Source organism: Cuculus canorus, chromosome 5 (genome assembly GCF_017976375.1).
Source record: "Cuculus canorus isolate bCucCan1 chromosome 5, bCucCan1.pri, whole genome shotgun sequence".
Classification (NCBI taxonomy): Eukaryota; Metazoa; Chordata; class Aves; order Cuculiformes; family Cuculidae; genus Cuculus; species Cuculus canorus.
The window spans coordinates 23,276,232-23,291,455 of record NC_071405.1 but is presented as its reverse complement, the minus strand read 5'-3'; the positions used below and the strand labels follow the sequence as shown (position 1 = coordinate 23,291,455).

Sequence of the window (15,224 nt, the reverse complement as noted above, 5' to 3'; positions counted from 1 at the left end):
CAATGCGTAGTGAGCGATACAGGAGCTGTAAGAAGAGAAAAGCCGACCTGCCCGATGAGGCAGGCTCTGCATGGTGTCCTTGTGTAGGGTGGGTCAACTGTTTGGACTCAGCTATCTACAGGTGGGCCCTTCCTTTAAGCACGTCAGTCAACAACTGCCTGACGCAGAGGCTTAGATTGATTTTCAGACACAAAGGACATTGTTACTGTGAGGCCTCTTCGTACCACACAGAAGACATGATTCTCATTCTGATAAATGAAACTGTCTCAGATCAAGCTCTCAGAAATACTGCTTTGGCCCTCAGTGAGTGCACCTCAGCTGCTTGTTTGATGAGGGTTAAGAATACCCTTGCTTCACTGTGTCCTGAAAAGAAAGCAGTATTTGTGAAGCATTCAGATACCTAAGTGAAATAGGAAGACTAAGGAAACTAATGATTGTGCCTTTGGAACAAGAGCTGGGAAATGTGCAGTGACTAAGGTATGGAATAGTGCACTCGAAAAGCAAGTTGTAATGAAATGTTTAATACACTGATGCAAAGGTGCTGTGGGCAGCATAATATGAGACAAGATAGTGTCACAAGGTTTTGCAATCACATTTGCAATAGGCCAAACTGGAGTGTCATGGATGACCTTAACTGGGTATTTCTTAAATTTTGAGTGCTTAGTTTGGCAGCCGTAAGACCATTCTTTTGTCACAATGTTTTCCATGTGTGCAAATGTTTAATATAGAAAAGAATACTAACCCAAGCTACTGAGGAAATTACTTACCTTCCTCTACGAATTAATTTGACGGAAAACAAATCAGTAAGACAATTTTAACACTTCAGTTCTGCTTTTGTAGCTGTGCTGTAGAGCAAGGTGTCATCTTTGGCAATGAAAAGATGTTTTACTTATTGACTTGATTTACTGATTGAATATACTCGTCTTTAATTCAGCTATGTAGTGTGGACAGCATCATGCACACTGATTAATTGTCAGGGCATCTGGTGTCCGTGTGTCAGAATTTTTACACTACACATATTTACAGGAAGATAATACTCTTGGTTAAAATAATTTACTTAACGGAAGAGGCTCAGTAAAAACCTATCTGAAATCATGGTTATATTTTATTACCTACTAGAATACCTGGAGGAAATTACTCTTTTTAATTGGTTTGTAGAGAAAGCTCTGAATAAGCAGAGCACATTTGGCAAGTTCTGAACCACAGCAGGCTTACAATTAACTTTTCCAGGTTGTATATTTTCAGGTATCCACAGAGTAAGCATGGGGGGGCTTTGGGGGGCGAGCTAGCAAAAGTGGAAAAAATGAGTGACAGCACTGCTGCTAGAAAAGCTTAGTGCCCAGGGAGCTCACAGCCAATTATTTATAGCCTTATGGGCAACAAATACGCTGTGAGATAAGACTACAAAGCAATCCCATGCTCAGGTATTCTTTTTGCACTCACCCTATCAATTTCTTTCACTGTATCCTTTTTCAGAATACTTACTATGTTGTCAGCATTGTTACTGTCAACCCCACTACAAACCAGTAAAATGCAGAACACTATTTAATGCCTTTTTATGGATTTCTCAGTTGATCCAGTTTGTTCCTATTCAAATATTGTGTTAATTATAATTGTTGCAACTGGTAGGGCAAGCAGGACTTTTGTTCAAGGATGTTTGTTTCAAATACATCATATTTAAAGATCTAGAGATAAATGAATCAACAAAACCATTCAGAAAACATTTTAATCCATTTTTTAGGTGATTATCCCAGCTTTCTTGTTGTACTTCAACCACTAATTACCTTAGGAGATTTTTTTTTGCCAGGAGAAGGCTGCACTATGAATAATTCTTTCAGTATTTCTGCAGATACTGACTTCTGAGGCAACTGAAATGCAAGTGGCTGTTTGGAGGAGATCTGTACAGGATTTCCCAATCCACAAAGCATCCATGAAACATCAGAACAAGAAGTCACCACACGTGAGTCTGTGGTACTCATTGCCAGCTAGAGACAGCTTCGTCCAGCACCTACAGAGATGCTGGAAAAGGCAACTTGCAACTTCTTTGTCTCTGGTCTCTGGTGGCAATGACCTGCTTCTCCACTTTGTTTCTTTAACATCACTACATAGTGCTGGTGTTGCTGGTGTCAGCATCTCAGACTCCACAGGAACCTGAGAGAAATTTAACCCTCTGCTGCAGTACCCTCCTTTTTTTTTTGTATCAAATGTGTTGGGGCTTTTTGTTCCTGGAGTTTAGTGCGCCCCGAAGTGCACTCTTGCCTTTGCAGGGCAAAGCATGGCACAGGGAAGGAAGAAGAGTCCCTTTTGCCACAGTGAGGAGAGCACGACAGGCTGGTCTGCTCTACTCTGCTCCCGGTCACCCTCACCAGCAGGGGGGAGAGCAACACAAGCACTCGCTTACTGACAGACAACAGATATGCTTAATCATCCATGGGACTAGTGGAGTGTCTTAGTGTCTACCCAATCAGTAGCTCTGCCATTTATTGTCAAATTTGTGTTTGAAAAAGATTTACAAGTATAAAACTTAAAGCAAATTGTTAACTATTACAAAGATCCTCTGCTTACCTAGGATACTCACTGATAAGAGTTCTTAGAAAATATAAAATCCTTAAAGTACTTGGGCCTTCATGTAAGTTTTCTACAGCAGACATCAGGAATCTTTGGAACTCGAGATCCATATGCATCAAATTCATTACTTCAAAATCTTGTATTCAGATTTAAAACAGAAAAAAAACTTTAATATTTTGGATTTGCAAAGCTGTTATATAAAAATCCAACACAACTTTTGTGTTTGTCTTACTGATTTAAGCGGTCCACCAGCCCTATTTGCAAGTAAACCATTTGCTTTCCTAGATGTCATTCAGGAGAGACACGGCATCAGCCTTCATTGCCGATCCTTGCTTGAGGGCTTGATGCCTGTGGTCAGAAGACATGCTGTGGTCCTCCCAGTCCTTTCTGTCAGATTTCATTTAGTCATTACATTTTAAAAACAAACCAAAATGCCCCAACAAAACCCTAATTGGATTGCAGCAAGACAAGCATTCCAGTTAGTTTCATGGTAGGGAAAAAACTAGCTGCATTTCCTCTGTTATTTCTAAACCCCAAGTCTGTGTTTTTAGTTTAGGATGGTGCCATATGGGAACAAGGATCTGCATTCACATCACAAGTGCACTGCACTACAGGGACCAAGACATAGCCTCGCCCCCCCTCCCCACTCACCTGGGCAGGGCGCAGGGGCTGGGACCTGCTGCACCGTGTGCTGCCCACAGACCAGACCCACACCCACACATGCATTTAATGCATTGATAAAGTGTAAGGTAATTTCTTGATAGCATCTATGTTTCTGAAGCTACACAAGCGTGACAAATGGTTGAGGGATAAGAATCTTTTGCCCCATCAGTAATCCCCCCCACTTTTGACCCACCCCAGCAAACAAAACAAATGCCCCGCATCTGGAGATGTTTCAGTGCCTGAATTATTAATAAAATAAGCATGATAATGAATAATCTATGTTAAGCATTTTCTTACCCTTTATTTTTTCATTATGATCAGAAGAGGAATATGATTAACAGCAGTTTAAACTTTAGCAGTACAATTTCAGTATTAAATATAAAACTACACTGCAAGTTGATGTATTTTAAAAATGGTTATGTATACTCTAGCCTTAAATTTATGTATCAAATACAAGTAACTCAATTGTTTCTTGCCTTGACAATTAACATCTCTAACAAATTTCAACAAGCCAGACATCCATCTTTTCCATTAAAAAAAATAAGCAAGCACACCAACTCTTATTCATAGCAAGGGGTGTAAAGATTCAACACTTTCCTGAGTGTTGTGCAAAGAATAACAGGCTTGAGAAAGTCAGTTAAGTAAGTGTAATGGTAAACCTAAAGCTAAGCTGGAGGACCTTTGATTAACTTCATGTTTCATATACTACTTGCATCAGTTGAGAGCAACATGAGTTACAGAACTTCCATGAAAACAAGCCACTTACAAGCAGGTGGTTAAGCTTGATCAGTTTATTAAAAGGATTATATGACACGGTTGCCTGCAATAGCAGGGGACTGGATCTGATGACCCAGGAAGTTCTTTCCAGTCCCATGTTTCTAAGCCATGCACCAAGTGTATCCAGCCCACACTTTCACATTTGGAAGAAGCCAAAGCCACACACACACACACTCACAGGAAAAAAAAAAAAAAAAAAAATCAAAAATGTCCTTGATGACACCATTTCATTTCTCTAGATATTCACTATGCAGAAGGGAACAGAGCTAGTCCTGTACAGAGGATACATTTACTCGAGGTTGATGTGGTACTGAAGTCAGTTAATAATTAGATACCTCCAGGCAGATTCAGTTACAGGGCATACCAACACTGCACACTGCCAGACAATTTCTAATCAAGCCAAGAACCTCTTGCAGGAATGAGGTCTCTTTGCTAGCAAGCACAGAGCACACTGAATAAGCAAAAAGCAGTTGTTCTTAAATGAACTACCCTACCAACCATGAGTGAATGACAGATAGATGGTAAGAAGCATTTACCTACTAGATAAGACCTCTCTGCACACCCAGGCAGAAGTAATTAGTTCAGAGCAGCAACCATTGCTCTTACCTTGCCTCTCAAATACATTCTCTTTAAAAGCTGGTCTACAGAACCAGTGCAGCTTTTCTCAAGCACTACTGAAGTACCAGTCTGTAGCTGCCGTGCAAGACTCCTTTCAAATGGTAGTCAGACATTCCCATCACCACAGCAAAAAGCCTTTGCAATAACTAGAGATCTAACAAATTGCCTACATTCAGCCCATCTAACTTTTAGGCACTTGGTTAAGGTGTCTGGGTCCCTCATCACCCAGAACTCACTCCAGCCCCCAGGAAAAAATAAAATAATTTAAAAGAAGAAGTCATTGAAGGCATCATCTCAGTTGCCTTCTGGAGGTGTCACTTGACCCCCACCGAGCAAAGCTGCATTTCAAGCAACCAAGTTCTTAACACAGGCACCTCAGTTAGACAGGATGAATGGAGACTTGCATCTCTTTCAAGAGATAGTATCAATACTCTCCACAACCAAAGGCAATTAAGCAATTAAGGTTTGCAACTCCAGTTACTCTTGGAAGCAAATGTACAGTCAAGTAATTAAGCTGTAGTCCCTCCCTCCCAAGCACAAAAGCCTTCCACATGGAGGCTCTACTATTTAAAAAAAAAAATAAAATTCTTCTTTCAAACAAAGAAGAGTGGACACGGCTGCTTTGCCACTCATTCATGGGGAAGCTGAAGGATTAGAGAACACTTACTTGGAGACCTGGAATGACTAAGCACTGCTAGTGCATGCAAAGCAGAAGTAACAAGATGATTTTTTTAAATTAACCCTAGCCCTCTTCTCCACCCCACGAAATTCATGCAAGTGTTTGAGAAGATAGTCAAGAGAAGATAGTAAAGACATAACAGCCCCACTTTCCAAAAAGGCTCAGGGTTTTCCTACATACTGTAAAAGAAATGTCCTTTTGTTTTATTTCAGTGGGTATGCAGTTTTGGCATGTTTGAGAATCATAGATATCTATGAAGTCCATGGTGTTTGAATTCTGCAACTGTTTTCTATAACCTGTCAAAAAAAACCAAAAGCAACCTATACATGTTTCCCCAGTACTGACATGCATGCTCACAGCTCTCCACTTTAGTGAAATGAGGTGTTACTTCTGTGCTGATAGTTGACAGGTCAGCATTACACGACTTTTGAGACCAACTAAATTAACATTGTCGTAATATGAAAGGCAAGCACAAGTTCATTTATTTATAGCAAAGGTCTTGGGTTACAGGAGGTCAGTTCTTGCCATCTTGAAAAGATAGGGGGTAACTTATTGCATACATGTGCATTATAATTTAGCAGCAAGTCATTCATAGAAACACTTCCCTCCTACTGCTTTTTTTGGTTTATTATCTCAATTATATATATATATTTTAGCTTTACAAAGCATTTAACACCACCTTTAAGTTAATGGTCTTTTATTGGAAAAAAAGACTAGCATTTACAACTTGGAATGGACATAAATTGTAATATCTTGAACAGCGATGTTGATAGTTGTGCTGAAGTCCACAGGCTACTCCGCCAGCTCCAAGTCATGGTACAGAAGGTTTTAAAAATATGAGAGTCCAAAGATGCTCCCTTGGTGAAGATTTCTTTTAAAAATTTTGCAAACGGTAACAGCCCGACACCCGTTTCACTATAGTGCAATGCAGACAATGTTAAACCAGTATTTTAACCGACATGCCATCCATAGTTAAGATCATCATATTTTTGGAGCACACTGCTACGTACAGGAAAACCATTCAACCTTTAGGGCATTTTCGCTAAGTTTTGCATCCTTCAACCATTTTGCTGCATACCATCCTGAGGTATAAACCAATTTTGAAGTAAACCAGCTATGACAATTTATACTACAAATTGAACTAGAATCCACTGTTCAACAAAAGAGTGGATCTTTTAGGTTGGTTTTTTTTTTTTCTTTTAATACAAATGTCTGACTGTGCTCAATTGTCAAGCTGCATGCATGAAAAACTGGCCAGCCCAAACAGTGTAATAGTCATTAGCAAATGGAACTTTTGAGTTCACTAAGTGCTTCCTTTTTTTTTTTTTTATTTTCAAGGTAGTACAATTATTTATATTGTAAAACTGATGTTTATCTCTTGGGAACAGGACCACCAACCATTACATGCAGTTTGTGGACAGAAGGTATTTTGACATTCAGTTTTGCTATACAGAAACAGAATGAATAAATGAACATTTTTTTTGCAAGAGGTAAGTAAAAGATTCAATTTGATTCTTCTAGAGGAAAAAAGGTGTAAAGGAGGTCTCTTCACTTTGCAGTCATCATCTGTACGAATTCTGAAACGACAAAAAGTCATTGTGATTCACTGTCTCCAGAGTACTGGAAGTTAAGCCTTCTCTTAAATACACTTGGCATAAAAAAAAAGCCCTTTCCACTGCATCTAAAGTTTTGTCCACAGAAGTGGACAACCAAATAAGCCAGCATCTCAAATACTAGAAACTAATGCCCTATGCAACAGGCTTTCACTCAATCTGAGTAATCATTTTGAGCCAAGCATCTTTTTACCTTCATAGTTGACTTGCCCATCCCCATCAATGTCTGCTTCTCTGATCATTTCGTCTACTTCTTCATCTGTTAGCTTTTCTCCTAAGTTTGTCATAACGTGACGTAGTTCTGCTGCACTGATATAACCATTGCCATCCTGCAAGGAAAATGTTGCACAAAATATCGATCAAAAATCCTGACATTACCTCTGAAATTACATCTAGGTTTCCAGTAACTGCTTCTGAACTAGGCTTATGGCACCTGGGACAGATATACAGGCCTGGTACACTGTATAACCCTACAGTATGTCCTAGTCCCACTGCCTCGTGAAGCATGCATACCATCGTATTTTTACAGTACAATAACTGTACAGAAGAATAACTACATGCCTGATTTGTAGCTATGATAAAGTATTTTTAATGCTTTTCAAGAGCCTTCAAAAATACAACCGGAAACAAAACAGTTTTGTTTAAGCCTCTGTTGCCTAAGCAAGGCCAAAAAAAGGGACCAACTTCCTTACCAGCAAGAATAAAGTCAACTTTCTCTTCTCTCTAGTCCCACCTTTATAGTCAGGCCACAGGTGGCTAGGTTAGGCTTCTTGGATAAGGAAAAAAACTTCAAAAGAAAGCATTTAAATTCTAATCACATAGTCATGAAAACCTTTGTGGCAAAAAAAAAAATAAATAAATTGATGACACTTCTAAGTCAGTGTTCCCATGAGTAGCATCCAAACGTAGAGCTCATCCCTAACCATTTCAGAAATTGTCCTCTCCCATCTACAGGAAAATCACACTAGCTGAGAGCAAGAGTTCATACAGCCATCACCAGTCGGTAAGCTAACGCAGTGGCTTCAAACAAATCCAGCCTGCAGAAATAGCCCCACGAGATGGATGAAGTACTAAACAACCAAACATTTCTTATAGCACGTCTTCCAGTGAAGTACTAGAGACTGACACTTTTTTCCATAAAAATGAGAAGTAACAAGGCCTTCTTCTACACATGTGAGTGCATCAGCTTAGCAGCTGCACCAGCCATTGCTCAACACTGTTCTCTTGCAACTTCTGTCATATCCAAGCAATCCAAAGAGGGGAACCCCTGTTCTAGCAGTAATTGATCTTCATGTGTGCCCCAGGTATCCTTAAAAGAAGGCAGAGGGAGTTGAGTTCAAGTCTTCCTGAAAGCAACCTCAAAGTCCACATTTGAAAACAGAACATGCAATACTTTATGTCCCTCTAAATATTGATGACATCTTAGCTTCACAAGCTTCCATAAGTAAGTATAAAACCTTGTGCATCCATGCAAACACCCCCCACTCCCCCAAAGTCAGAAGGTACAGATATCTCTCCCTCCACTCCCACCCCAAGCATCAAGTTCTGCCCATCTCTGTTCCTAAGGAAAGGCCAGAACGCTTTCCTCATGGATGAGCATGAAGTTTAGACCTTCTGCATAAAGCAGGAAGGACCAGCCTGCAACAATCCTGGTTCCATTTCCGACTCCTCTGCTTCTATTAGAAGACTTGTTTTGCCCTTCTAGGCAAGGGAGAAAACAGAGGGAAAAACCAGACATCACTTTGTATTTTTATTAATACCTTGTCAAAGACTCGGAATGCCTCACGGATTTCTTCCTCACTGTCTGTGTCCTTCATTTTTCTGGCCATCATGGTTAAAAATTCAGGGAAGTCGATAGTGCCATTGCCTTAATGAAAAGAAACTTCCAAAAATTAAACTTCCATGTTTCTCTTTATTAAAAAAATAAGCTGGCATTTAATTTAGCCAGGGACAAGACTGACATACTCTGTAAACCATTCTTATAGAACTGGTTCTTCTCCCTCAATTGCTACCACTTCCTTTTTGCTATCCCAACGTGCAGTAGCCACCGTCACTGCAATGCTTCAGTACAAAATCAATTGTTGCCTTCTCTCCAGGTCAAGCCACACCATTTGCCACCAAAGTTGCAAGTAAACATCTGCCTGATTCTCCAAGATTAACCAATACTAAGACTTCTCTTTACTCCAAAGCACTCCCCAAAATTGAACTTTTAATTTCTTCAAAATCTCCCAGTTTCTGTGGGATATTCTAGGAAAACGAATGTTTCAGAAAGCTGGCACTAGAAATCCACGATATCTGAAATTTGAAAAACAAACAAACAAACAAAAAAATCACACTTCACTAAGCTGGTCATAAATACTTGTTCCTTGTTACAAATCAGCTTCCTCATCACCATGTTGTACACCACAAAAGGAATGCACAAGGATTTGCAAATGGCAGCTTTTCTGATGCTGCTGGAATTATTTGTCATTCCTGATAAGCTTAGCAGTAGGTGTTCTTAAAGCTATTTCACTGCAAAACTGAGAACCCTGGTAACATCCAGGCCTCACTCCTAAGGCTTAAGTTCATTCAAATAAGGACTCAATTCAGGCTGCTCAAAGCTAATAGAAAAGCGGTATAGTGAAGAAGCAAGTTATTTAAAACACAACAAACTCGATTAGTATAGTCAGGATTCAGCCCTACAGCCAAAAACCTTGGAATAAAATAATCTACCATGCAATTAAAACATACATTTCCCTCAAGCTACAAGTACAAACTCACTGAGTAAGCACAGCAAAGAAGCTAAAATAAATGCAGTTTAAGAAAACCTCTGCAGCTTAGGGATTCCAGATTTAGACATACAGAGCTTATTTATCATCATTGCCAGCTCCCTCTAAACACAGGTCTTAGACTCAGCTTTGAAAAATCCTCGGTGAACACGTACAACAATAGCAAAGCATTCTGCCATAAAACAAGTTTGAACAGATGGGCAGGCATGCTTATCTGAAGTCCTCAGTGTCTTAATTTTTAATCAACCAGTGCAGCGTCATAGATAGTACCCTAGAGAATTCACTATAAACAAACTCTACGTAGCACTGCAAACCCTGAAGATCTTCAGTACCTGCACCAAAGAATCAGCAACCAAGGTCAACTTACACTTATAGTAAAGTAGTTGCAATTAATGTAGTATGAATATCAGATAATCTATACTCTTGCCAACATACTTTCACTCTTTGTTTACAGAGAAGCTAGAGAAAACTCACTATCACAACCAACATACAAAAGCCTTGACATCACAGAGCAGGGGAAAGCATTTTTCCTTTTTACAACTGCTAGCCTGTCTGGGGTCTCAAAAAGAGCATTCAGCTACCCTTTCTAGTATCCATTTAAAATAACTGATAGATTTGATATGGGAAGGCTTTCCTGCCTTTGCTTCCAACTCCTCCCCCCTATCTATTAGTGATCTAATATACTATATTAGACTATATGGTCCCTCCCTGTTGCACTTTCAACACCTTTGAAGTGTAGCACTGTTCCACTCCCACCACATTTTTGGCCTTAAACAAAACCACAGACATAGTACAACTACTACAACCAACACGAGTTGATGAAACATACACAGAAAAGCTGGGTGGAAACGCAGGTTAACAGCAGGTCAGGGCAAGTCAGGTAGCAATTGGAAGCCTGTGACCCATAAAACATTAAAGACACAGCTTAACTTTGTCTCTGCCCATCCTCTTTCTTAAGATTCTCGCTAATACTGCCAACATCTTTGACTGTTTACTGGGCAGAGCAATCGAGAAAATCAACACCCCTTCTAGATTCTATCAAGTATTTTGAAACTGTTTCAAAGGATCAACGCCACAGAATCTTCCCTATTCAGCCCAAGCCCCAGTGTAGAGGTCATACATAAGACTATCAAAGCACTAATAACTACTTTTCCCACACTTACCATCAGCATCTACCTCGTTGATCATATCCTGCAATTCTGCTTCTGTTGGATTTTGACCCAATGACCTCATGACAGTTCCCAATTCTTTTGTTGTGATAGTACCATCACCATCTTTGTCAAATAGGGAAAAGGCTTCCTTGAATTCTAGAGGCAGAAACAGTCCCAGCATTTAGTAACATCACCAGCATTAGAAAACTGAACACTAAAAATGCCCTGCACTGACATCTAGTACTGTTCTTAAACATTTTAACTGTCCACGTATTGAGAAAATTAACATTCAAATATTAATGAAGAAATTACAGTACAAAGACATATTTTGCATAGCATATTGAAGCGTATTTCATGTGGCTGTTATCTGCATTGTACCTCTGTAATGCATTTCAACACCTTGCTTGAGGCACAGTTGTACCATAAACAGCAGCTGCTTGGGATAAGTGCAGGGACCCACTGGGTTCCCTTCACCATTAACAGGGTTACAGAACAATAAATGTTGTCTTTTACCGCTTATTTTTAACGTAGCAGACAGTAAGAAATAATGTCAGCCACAAGTGGATGACTGGTCTCAGAAGGTCAGGTAACACTCATTTTCCCCACCAGTCTGAATTACAGACATTCAGAAGTTACTTAAAAAAATGTTGGCTTGCATTAATGTGCAATAAATTCTTTTTACACTTATTTGTTCCCATTTCAAGTTTATCTGCACTTTATTAGAAAACAGTACCTAGGTCTGCTTTAACTCCAAGAAGTTCATTAAAGTCTAGTAATTATTTCTGTTTGCAAGAAATCTAGAAGGACTTGGCTCAAGTCTGAAAGTCTAAAAAAAAAATCATCGTGTAGTCCAAGGAACAAGCAGTCTAAATGGAGAGGCAATGAACCAGTAATCTTCTGGATTTTTTTAAAAGCACTTTTATAAAAAGGCACAGGTCTGAAATAGAGGTTTTTTTCCCCCCACTATGTTTCAGAGAATGTATTTTCTTAGTCACAAAGAGTTAGCAAAAAATTAATCATTTCTCATCAAGACACTTACCAGCAATCTGTTCTTCAGTCAGCTGATCAGCCTACACAAAGAATAGAATATTTTAGAACATTGTTTACCTCTAGCTATGTCAAGCTACAAGACATTTCTTTTAGACTTCAGTAGGAATTCATCACTACTTTTACAAAACTGCTTTCAACTCTTGAAATTCTGCCTCTGCAAGGAGATTCCCCTCACCCACACCACGCAGCCATTTCCAAAAGCACACAAGCTAACTTATTTTGAAACTGCACATGAAGAACCAGACATGCCATCCTTTGACTGAAAGAGTCCGATTTGGTCAAGTGAAGGACACAGGGCAGGCTCCTCGCAATTCGTCAGAGGCCTGACATCCTTAATGACATGCGTTCGGGGTTTCACATCCGATGTCATTTCCAGCAGCACGGTGACCCCAATCCTGCATGGGGGTATTTGCACGCTAGTGGGCTAACAACAAGCCTGCCACCTAGTGATCTAAGACAGCTGAAGTCCGCCCTCCCCACCACACTGCATCAGTCATCAGCAGCATACTGCAAGCCTAACAGAAAGGTCTGTGCCACGACACCAGGGGAAATTAGCACTCAGTATTAAGGAGATTTTTGCAATCTCTGACAAAGAAAATTCCAGTTTTCAAGCATCATATTATTTTTCCATTCAGCCAAGCAGTTTAAAATGCCTCCCACTGACACGCAGGCTGCTTTATACGTAATTTTAACCGACAAGTTCTAAAATGCTCGCCTGGGACCTTCTGAACATCAAGAGGCCACTGCTGCATCCAAAGGTATATGGCTCACTGGGCAATTATACAGGCTTTCCCAGACCTTAACTGTGCTAACCGCATCCTTCCAGAAGCCTCTCTGTATGGATAGCACATCATAAAATGCTCTGCTATTTGGACTCAAAAGAAGCTAACCAGTTCTTCATGGAAAACTATGCAGTTTCCCAGTGATTAAAAAGAGAAAAGACACCTATGACAGTCATACATGCTGGAGGATACAAGGTACTAACTCATTTTAAACGAGTTTTATTGGACAGCTTTTACTAACAGAGAAAAGAATTTTGTAGGTCAGAGAAAACAGACATCTTGTAACCCTTTTGTCCTAAAATACCATTATTCAAGCACAAAAGCCACTTCACCTCACAGACAAATACAATGGAGAATTAATAGGCTATATGATCTGCGAAGCTCTTGCTCAGGAGAACACGGTAGGGCTGGAAGTCTGCTCTATGTGTTTATACTAAGTGGCATACGTAGATTTTTACCTGTAAAGAGTTGTTCACAGATTTTTTTTTTTCTTTCAAGGTTTAAGTGTTTTAATTCCCCACACGCACTATGGGGTAGGCAGAAAGGGGTACAAAAGTTAACAACTAGAGACAGAACTCAAATTTAATATTTTTTTTTTAATAACAGCACACAACTCGAGTTCAAAATCCAGTTCGGCTTTCCACGCTCTTTTTCTCATTTTGCAGAATAGGGGAGGTTTTACTTGAAGATTATCTAAAGAATTTACGTAACATACTCAGTGCCCCGCAGAACAGGAAACAGAGCCACACCTCGGCAAAAACCTCCTCCCCGCAGCTCCGGCTCCCTGCCCCATTAGCTGGGGCTCACTAGATGTTTCTCAAAATCGCATTTCCAATTAAAAAATCTCCACCATCTCGAAACACCGCGGTGCCCGCAGCGGGAACCCGACCCCGCCGTGGGGTTCACCTTCCCGAGCAACAGGCAACGCCACCGGCTCTCCCCAGCCGCAGGACAAAGGCACCCGGGCCCGGGGCCACCACCCTGCCCAGCCCAGTCACCAAATCCTGCCCCACTGAGGTCAGCCTTCCCCGGCAGCGGGATGGAGACAGAGCCCAGGAACACCCACACCGCCAAAACGCGGTTAGAGGTCAGCCTACGACCCCGTAGGAGGCGAAAAACAGCCGGGAAAACCCTCTTTCGCCCGAGCCGGCACCGATGCTGCGGGAGGCTTGGCGGCTGCCGGCATCGCCCAGGGCGAGCGGGCGGCTCCGCAGTGCGCCCCCGCCTCCCCACGAGCCCCCCGGCGGGCGCTGGGCCGGCTCCAACCCCGCCCCGGTCCCGCAGCCGGGGGCGCGCGGGGAGGAAGAGGAGGAGACATGATGTAATGCGGACGGCGACGGGCTGCGCCGCGGCGGCCCCGTTTTTGGGGGGAGGGGGCGGCGAGGGCGTAGTGGCCGCAGCGCGGTGCCCCCCCCACCCTCCGGCCCTGCCCTCGGAGCCCGGGACAGGGGGAGGAAGTGGGGCAGGAAGGGCCGCGGCCCCGCCGCGGGGGAGGGGGGGAAGCCCGCCGCCCCCACCCTCCCCGGGGACAGCGTAGCTCCACCGACCCCTCCGTGCACGGGGAGAGCGCGGCGAGGCCCCCGCGCGGTCGGTGTCGCTCCCTACCATGGCGCGGCGGCGGGCCCGGCGGCGGCGGCACGAACTGCGCGGGCACGAGCGGCGGCGGCGTCTGCCTCCTCCCGGCGCGGCTCGGAGAAGTGCTGGGGCTGTGAGCCTGCGCCGCGCCGCTATATAGTGAGCGCTGTATCCCTCCGCCGCAGCGGGGCCTTTTTCTCTCCTCCCCGGCGCGCTGGGTGCGAGGGTGACTGCGGCAGCGGCTCCACCCCCTCCGCGCGAGGCTCCGCCCCCTGCGCTGCGGCGGGTCCGTCCCCCCTCCCCCCGGAGCAGGCGCCGCGCCCGGGACCCCGCGCCGGGACCCGTGGGAAGGGCGGGGACGGTGCGTTCTCGCTCCCCCGGGCAGCATCCCCGGGAGAGGGGTAGGGTGTGGGAAGGGTGGAGGTGTCAGTAGAGGCAACCCGAAGGGCAGGGGCGCTGAAGGGAGCGCGGCTGCCTTGTTTTTCAGTTGTAGGGGGTTTGTCGAACACCCACACGGTGCCGGTAAGATCCGAGGCAGAAGGAGATGGAGCGCGTCAGCCCCTTCGCAGCCTGCGAGGGAGGCAGCAGCAGCACGCCCTGATCGCAGATGTTGGCGTCGTTTCTCCTCTGCCTGCGCTGGGTTTGAGGAGTCTGTCCCCCAGCCGGTAATAACGCAGGTAAATATCGCAGCCCCTGCACCGCCTCTCCTGCAGTAGCGCTGAAAGCACAAACACGGACCCACACGGGAACAGAGGGTTTTGGTTCCGTTCCTGACATATCCTTAAGATTTTGGAGCCTCCTTGTAGTTTGAGGTATTTTTAGTTAAGATTTTAGTTTAGGCCTCTCTCTGGATTGGGAGCCCAGCAGTATTTCAAACGTGGTCATAATTTCGATGATCTGTTTGCAGTGCAGCACTAAATGTTTTTAAATGCATTCTTCTATTTTTCTAGTTTTGAAAAATGATGCGTATTTCCAGTGCT

General features: G+C 43.0%; 1 protein-coding gene across 1 annotated transcript; it reads right to left on the bottom strand.

Annotated features, from left to right (window-relative positions):
• Positions 1–3,517: 3,517 nt before the first annotated feature.
• On the bottom strand, positions 3,518–14,660 carry CALM1 (calmodulin 1). The gene is made up of 6 exons (XM_054066940.1): positions 14,275–14,660; positions 11,877–11,907; positions 10,850–10,993; positions 8,679–8,785; positions 7,112–7,247; positions 3,518–6,882 (listed from the first exon to the last, which is right to left on the bottom strand). Exons 1-6 carry the CDS (start codon positions 14,275–14,277, stop codon positions 6,854–6,856), a joined length of 450 nt encoding a protein of 149 aa, XP_053922915.1. The 5' UTR covers positions 14,278–14,660; the 3' UTR covers positions 3,518–6,853.
• Between the last annotated feature and the right edge of the window lie 564 nt (positions 14,661–15,224).

What these genes read in the sequence shown, in the direction of transcription:
- CALM1 (XM_054066940.1), bottom strand. An exon ending in CATTCCGAGTCTTTGACAAG is followed by an intron (nt 7,248 to 8,678) that starts GTATTAATAAAA and finishes TTTTCCTTGCAG; the next exon opens with GATGGCAATGGTTATATCAG. An exon ending in TGGGCAAGTCAACTATGAAG is followed by an intron (nt 6,883 to 7,111) that starts GTAAAAAGATGC and finishes TTGTCGTTTCAG; the next exon opens with AATTCGTACAGATGATGACT.